This window comes from Bison bison, unplaced genomic scaffold, assembly GCF_000754665.1.
Source record: "Bison bison bison isolate TAMUID 2011002044 unplaced genomic scaffold, Bison_UMD1.0 scf7180017864050, whole genome shotgun sequence".
Lineage (NCBI taxonomy): Eukaryota > Metazoa > Chordata > Mammalia > Artiodactyla > Bovidae > Bison > Bison bison.
The window spans coordinates 4,497,261-4,505,094 of NW_011494622.1; the positions used below are offsets into that span (position 1 = coordinate 4,497,261).

The window sequence follows — 7,834 nt, forward strand, 5'->3', positions numbered from 1 at the left end:
GGGAGGCGCCTCCGCCCCCGTTGCCCTCTGCAGAAGGGGGGGCGGGCCAGGAGGCGGGGTTCCGAGCATCTGTCCAGCCAATGAAAGGGGCGCGAGGGGCCCCGGGCCCCCGCCTCCTCTCGCGAGAGCCTGGGCGGGTTATATAAAGAGGGCGGCGGGGCGAGGCGAGTGGCCCCTTCGTGTCGCGCAGGGTCTGGAGCAGGGGAAGCCGGGGCTGCCCGGGCGGAGACAGCGAGAGCGCGTCTCGCGGAGGCGGTGTGCGCCCGGCTGTCACCATGAGCGATCAGGCTCTGAGCTTCCTGAAGGACTTCTTGGCCGGCGGCGTGGCCGCTGCCATCTCCAAGACTGCTGTCGCGCCCATCGAGAGGGTCAAACTGCTGCTGCAGGTGAGGACCTTGCGGGCGCAGTGAGCGGGGCGCGGGCGCGCGAGACCGGGCGCGCGGGGCCCCGGCGAGCCGCGGGGCTGCCCCCCAGATCCGCGCTAGGCCCCGGGCCCGGCGCACGGCCTGCACGAAGGGGAAGGTGCCCTCTGCGCAGACAGGTCCAGCGTCAGTAGCGGATTCCTGGTGTCGGGTGGCGCCCCGCGTGCGGGTGTCTATATATGGAAACCCACCCCGAGTAGGTTGCAGCCAGCCAGATCCTGCTCCGGGGACAGCGCGGGCACTCAGGCCTCTTGGGTCGGCCTCACCTCTTGATTTTCAGAGCCCCTTGCACCCTCTTCTCAGCATCCACCTTTTACGATTAACAACATCGAAATAATTAACTACTCAAGATTATTACGGTGTCCAGTGTGCCATGCTGTAGCCATTATTCTATTATTCATTCATCTTGCTATGACCTCTGTAAGACAGATACTGTTTCCCCCATTTTGCACATAAAGAAACAGGTCTTGAGAGACCAACACTTTTCAAAATAAACTCAGATGGCCTTATTCATCCTTTCCCCAAATCTTTTCCTCCCCAGCCCTGATCTCTGAATGGCTTGTTCTCATCATCTCACCGCCCCCCCTTTTTTTTTCACTTGCCCAAAAAGCAAGGATCCCTCCATGAGGAATTGGGCATTCTCAATTTGGGAGTCAAAATGATCTTGTTATTACAAGAAAAAACCCCAACAAATGGCCCTCAGCAACAAATCCCTCAATACTTGATTATTTGGATATGCTTGGAAAATGTCAGGCTCCAATGCTGAGTGGATTCCTTCTTCTTCTGTTGGAACACCTACTACTCAGAGACTGTGTCTTCAGGGAGACTAAAGAGAGACGGAGAAATCCTCACCTCCTGCCCATCATATCTGTCAGATCAGAGCAGGTGTCCTTTGGGCCAGGGATCTTTAATTATTTCTGTCTCCCAGTAATAAACCCCTAGTACAGTTCTGGCACCTAGGGAAAATGCAGCAAATCAATGTCTCCCTTTACGTAATCAAATCATCCTTTTCAGTGTATTTTGGAGCAGAACTGTTTCTCTCAAATGCCCTGGTAATTGAGGCAAGACTGGGTTTAGGGGACTCAGTGTCCAAGTAGCTAAGACTTCAGTTTACTCAGTTGTTCATTTGATTTCCCCATACTTTTTAAACAAGGAAATCAGGAAGCACAAACCTTCTTGTTCTCCTGCCCTCTTCTCTCGGCCCTCCCTGTCCCCCCCATCCCCCTCCTCCCCCACCCCTCTCCCGTTGCAGGTCCAGCATGCCAGCAAACAGATCAGTGCTGAGAAGCAGTACAAAGGGATCATTGATTGCGTGGTGAGAATCCCCAAGGAGCAGGGCTTTCTCTCCTTCTGGAGGGGTAACCTGGCCAACGTGATCCGTTACTTCCCCACCCAAGCTCTCAACTTCGCCTTCAAGGACAAGTACAAGCAGATTTTCCTGGGGGGCGTGGACCGGCATAAGCAGTTCTGGCGCTACTTTGCCGGTAACCTGGCCTCCGGTGGGGCAGCTGGGGCCACCTCCCTCTGCTTTGTCTACCCGCTGGACTTCGCTAGGACCAGGCTGGCTGCCGACGTGGGCAAGGGTGCCGCCCAGCGGGAGTTCACTGGTCTGGGCAACTGTATCACCAAGATCTTCAAGTCTGATGGCCTGAGGGGCCTCTACCAGGGTTTCAACGTCTCGGTCCAGGGCATCATTATCTACAGAGCCGCCTACTTTGGAGTCTATGATACGGCCAAGGGTGAGAGAAGGGTGTCAGGGGGCGCAGAGCTGAGAAGGATGTGTGCAGAGAGGATCCTGAGGGGTGTCTAGCTCATAAAGGACTTTGTCCTGTTAATCTCACTTTCCCCTAGTCCCTGGGCTAAACTGGAGGTGGTGAGGTGGGGATCAATAGCTGGGGGACTCTCCTTGTCCTCTCCTGAACTACCCTGGCCTTGAGTTACTCGGAGAGGGCAAAGGGGGTGCTTGGCTCCTTTTATCAGTTACCAAGTTTAACTTGGAGCCACTTCAACACGTCCTGTGCGCGGGGCACCACTCGGGCTTTGCGGGTCCAGGGAGGGCTGGCAGCACCAACTTGTGTTGGCTGCTTGGTTACTCCTGAGGCACGCCTCACGGGGCAGGCTTTTCTGGAAAGGTGGGGCGTGGAGTTGCGGTGCCCTGTTCTCCGTCCCCACCTGCTTTTTGCTCAGCTGCTCGGAGGAGGAATCGCGTCATGGCCATTTGGCTTGTTGGCTCTGCCCACAGGGATGCTGCCTGACCCCAAGAATGTGCACATTATCGTGAGCTGGATGATCGCCCAGACTGTGACGGCGGTCGCGGGGCTCGTGTCCTACCCCTTTGACACTGTCCGCCGTAGGATGATGATGCAGTCTGGCCGGAAAGGGGGTAAGCCCGAGACCCACGAGAATCTTACTTTTCTGCTCAAGGAGAACGCTAGTCAGTGCTCTTTACAGCCTGCATTCTTCTCAGTTGTTAGAATTGAGATAAAAATTTAAGAAAGATTGTGATGAATCCTCCCTAATGTTCTAAACTATTCCTTTAAAGATTTGGTTTGTTTTTATCAAAGAAGTAAGAACACTGAAAATGGGATATAGTTTGGTTCACCTGGTTTGTGAACTTAACTAGGTAGCTAGCATCATAGAGGCCTTAGGCCTTTTTCCCTTAGAGCCTGGGTGCAGAAATTGAAGTAATCACCTGGTTTATTTTAAAATGTTTCTTACCTGGTTTTACAAGTATTATTGGGGAGAGTGATTTAGCTGGGGGAGAGATGGCCTCCAGAAGTTTGTGGCAATAGGAAAAGTTTTGGCTTCAATAGGTTGAAACGTAAGAAATTGCCATTGTAACAGTAAGAAACACCGAGTATAATTAGTTTCATTTGCTTCAACCTAATAATTGTATCTCTTGCTTTGTAAGAGTATAATCTGAGATTGGATCTCAGTGTTCTCATCAATAATAAACAGGACCCCCCAGCTTAATACTTCTGCTTCCCCGTGCTCCCTTCCTGTTTCTCTTTTTGACTTATGTGAATTCGCTGGTTCATTGCCCCAGTTCTTCACTTGATCTTGAGTTGAACTAGGAATCTAGAGACCCTCCCCAGCGGTTATGTGAGGGGAGGCGCTGTCCCATTGAATGTGCTTAGAGCTGGGCAGAAGACTCAAAGTGACCTTTTATAACACTGAAAACAAACTCTGCAGGTGTCTTTCAGAGGAAGAGTCTCTTTCCTCCGGAATCATGGAGCCCTTACCAACAATGTTTGTTTCCACAGCTGATATCATGTACACTGGGACAGTGGACTGCTGGAGGAAGATTGCAAAAGATGAAGGACCCAAGGCTTTCTTCAAAGGTGCCTGGTCCAACGTATTGAGAGGCATGGGCGGTGCTTTTGTATTGGTATTGTATGATGAGATCAAAAAGTTTGTCTAATGTGATTAAAACTCGATTTCATTGGTTCCAGATCCATTGTGTGGTTTAATAGACTCTTCCTAAGGGGAAGTAAAAAGAAAGATCTGGGATGAAACCAGATTGAAAGGAATACCTCAGAGGGGGGAAAAAAGCTTAAGTATTCATTAAACCACAAATGTATTTTGTATTTATTTTACATTTAAATTTCCACAGCCAATAGAAGATAACTTATCATACTTATATAATTAACTGAAGAACTGATCATGAATAACTTAATGTGAAATGTCAATAAAGACCACTTAATGCATGTTCTCTATTTTACTGAATTCTTATTAACTGCCAAATGGATTAAAAGCATAAGACCATAAATCTTATTTTCTAGCATGACTCATTTATATAACTCAGTGGACAAGCTTCTAAATATCAGCTATTACACTGTGTTATCATGTGAACACCTAGAGTACTTCAGAGTTATGGTTTTAGAACTGAAATAGGTTATGTTCTTTCTCTTTACCTTACACCATACTGCACAGCCTCTTAGTGGTAACATGGATTGTGGCTTCCATAATCTCACCATATTTTATGCAATTTTCACACAGTCTTCAGGAATTCTGAGATTCCACTAAAAGCTTTAAATCACAGTTTCAGGAGCTTTGCATGGTTAGGAAGTGCTATCAGTGCCTTTAGAGAACTGTGATACTTGGAATTTTATGACAGGTGGACAGTAGTCATTGAAATCAGTTAGCAAGCTAGCACTGAAATCTGTTGGATCCTGTGGAAGATACAAAAAGGCAGAAGTCCATTGGGAAAAAAAAGCTTAAGTGGGGTTAGGAGAGAGGTGGGACTTGGCATTGTTACATAGTGTAACATTTAATAGCAGTACAATGAATCTTGGCTGAGGAGAACTAGAAGCCAGAGGGAGCTGGGCGGAAGGATAGAATAGGCCTTGAGAGAAAATAACTAGACTCAGATACATGGGTATAGAAAATCTCTGCCAGCACTTCTTTTCTGCAACAATTTATCAAGACCTGGAGGAAAAGTCAGTTTGGGACTTCACTCTGGTAAGTCTGTGAGCCAGAGGAAAACAAGGACAATTACACAATGGAAAGTAAGCATTTTGCGTCCAGAAGACCACACGGTTCATAGGGTCCTCGCTTGCTGGGAGTGACCTGCGTACACAAACCCCTACGTGTCGGGTGAAGCCTGAAGGGCAGGCACGTGTCTTCGCGGTCCTGACAGGTGGCTGAGGGGTGCCTCTGCATGCTCTGTTCTTGACCCGCCTCCTCCCCAAGTTCTCCCACCTTCTCATTCCTGCCTCCCCGGTTTAAAAAAAAAAATTGGCTGCCTTGTTCTCCTCCAGTAGCTAAGGTCTGAATTTTGCCATGTCCAAGGTTACATCCATCTTAATCTAGCAGTTGTCTCTGCCAACAGAAAAGGCCAACAGAGAGCCTCTCAAGCGCATCAAAGCCAAGTCGCAAGTATGGGTCATTAGGGGTCTTTAGATACGTGTCTCATTGGCTTTCTATCCTAAAGGTGATCTGAAAAGTCCAAGCTCTGCTGCTGATGGAGAGAAAAGAGGGCAGGCTAGTAGGACAAATGCTTCTGTGGAGTGGCTCTCTAGAGAAGGTCAGCCCTAAGTTAGCGCAGGGGGAGGGAGGGTGGGGGTGTTGGGGGCCGATATGGAAGCAGGTGGGCAGTGCGAGCAGTGGAAGACCCCTGGGCCCTCTCTGGCAGGAACAGGAAGTGGAGAGGGATTCAACATTTACTTAATGGTGTGATTATCTCCCTTTTTCGTGTGACCCACAAGTCAGCCTCTCCCATGAGTGTTAACCTCCATGCCCTCAGGAATGGATGTATAAGGAGCCTGTGCAGTCAGCCTTCACCCCAGCTCCTTTACGACCCGGAGCCCCCAGGCCCCTCAACCTTGGATGGGCAGCACCTCCCTGGACTGCCTTGTCTTTTCAATCCCCTCACTGAGGGTCCATTCTCCCAGGAGGTGTGTGAAAGTTGTGGAGATGCAGCTGGAAGGCTGAGAATTGGAGAGTGATTCTGAGAGTGTCTGGGGGGTGGGGAGGGAAGGGTCACACCTCTGGGTAGCCTCCCGAAGCAGGAAGAGAGAACCAGGGACAGGGCAGCCCCTGCAGTCCTGGAGGCCGGCTTTCAGCTATCTCATCCCTTTAGCTGGATATAGGAGACTGGAGATTGTGAGCACCCCTGCTGCCTGCCGTCAAAAGCAAAAGTAAATCTCTGGAAGAAAATACCACCTAGAGCAGGGGTCAACAAACTTTTTCTCTGAAGGGCAAGGTAGTAAATAGTTCAGGCTGTGTCGACCAGATGGTCTTTGATAGGGCAGGTCTGCCCTATTGCGACAGCGCCCTGGACTAGACACGAACCCAGGGTGGCTGGTCTGCAAAACTTCATGTACAGACACTGAATTGTGCACTTCTTAGAGTACTGACATGTCACAAAATATTCTTTTGATTTTAAAAAAACACTTGTAAAGGCCACAAAAATGGGCTCTGGGCTGCTGAATATGGCCAACAGGCTGTAACTCTCTGTACCCTGATCTAGGGCTTCACATTTTTCCTACAATTTTTCATATAAACATAACCAAAACCACAAATTAAATTTAAAACAGCCTATAAAAATACATTCTAAAGAGCCACAGAGTAAAACGTGAAAATCAGAAGAGATATTCAAAAATGTTTTGACCTTGATAAAAATGGGGTCTTCCCTGGTGGTTCAGTGGTAAAGAATCTGCTTGCCATTGCAGGAGACTCAGGTTCGATTGCTGGGTTGGGAAGATTCTTTGGAGGAGGAAATGGCAACCCAATCCTGTCGTATTCTGGCCTGGGAAATCCCATGGACAGAGAGGAACCTGGCAGGCTACACTCCATGGGATTGCAAAAGTCAGACATGACTTAATCACTAAACAACAAAAATACCATGTTATCAAAACTTGTGGGAAACAGCTAAAGCTATGCTCAGAAGAAACTTACAGCCTTTGATGCATTTATTAGAAAAGACAACAACAACATTAGAAAAGAAGGGTTGAAAATCAGTGAACTATACGTCCGTTCCAAGTTTTAAAAAATGACACCAAATTAAGCCCAAAGAATAAAGCTGGAACTAAATAACTTAGATAACAGAATTAGTGAAAAAGAGGCAACCAACAATGCCAGGTGAACTGCATATCTAAGTGTGAAAGGTAAAATTTCCAGAAGGTAATAAAACAGCATTTTTTCAAGTCCTCAGGTAAATGAAAATTTATAAAATCCAACATTTAGAAAAGTACTAATCATGCAAGAAAAGACCGACAAACTGGATTCTGAATAGAGACACAGAACATTAAGACTGTATTATGGTGGTTCCAGAAATATCTCTAAGTAGATTAAAACAGTCAGCAGAATTTTAAAACCAAGTACAAATTTCTGCTGTAATGTAGTCTGATTTGCTAGAGCTCAAATATACTACCAGCAGGAACTACTCAGTGATTTACTCCAATGGCACTGTTGTTATTTAACCCTTATCAAAAAAATTCATAATGGTTTAGCAGCAAGTTTTAAAGAGAGTATTTCTTATCATTCATAATACACATCATACATATGGAATGTTGATGTGAACTTTAAAAAAAACACTCATTCAAGCTATAAGAGTGTCTACTGTATTCAAGCTATAAAAGAGTGATTTCCTGAAGGACTGTTGCCGAAGCTCCAATACTTTGGCCACCTGATACAAAGAGCCCACTCACTGGAAAAGACCCTGATGCTGGGAAAGACTGAAGACAAAAGGAAAGGGGGGCAGCAGAGGATGAGATGGGTAGATAGCACCACAGACTCAAAGGGACATAAATCTGAGCGAACTCCAGGAGATAGAGCAGGATGGGCGGGCCCGGCGTGCTGCCGCCCACGGGGTCACCAAGGGTTGGACACGACTTAGCGACTGAACAACACTTGTAGCAACATAACAATTATGATGTGGTTTAAAGAGATGATCGAGAGTGTAATTTTAA

At 47.5% G+C, this 7,834-nt stretch overlaps 1 protein-coding gene across 1 annotated transcript; it reads left to right on the forward strand.

Moving 5' to 3' along the window:
• Positions 1 to 6: 6 nt before the first annotated feature.
• SLC25A4 (solute carrier family 25 (mitochondrial carrier; adenine nucleotide translocator), member 4) lies at positions 7 to 4,191 on the forward strand. Its single transcript, XM_010835768.1, has 4 exons — positions 7 to 386; positions 1,675 to 2,161; positions 2,665 to 2,805; positions 3,686 to 4,191. The coding sequence occupies exons 1-4, from the start codon at positions 276 to 278 to the stop codon at positions 3,841 to 3,843; spliced, it is 897 nt and encodes a 298-aa protein (XP_010834070.1). The 5' UTR covers positions 7 to 275; the 3' UTR covers positions 3,844 to 4,191.
• The last annotated feature ends 3,643 nt before the right edge of the window (positions 4,192 to 7,834 follow it).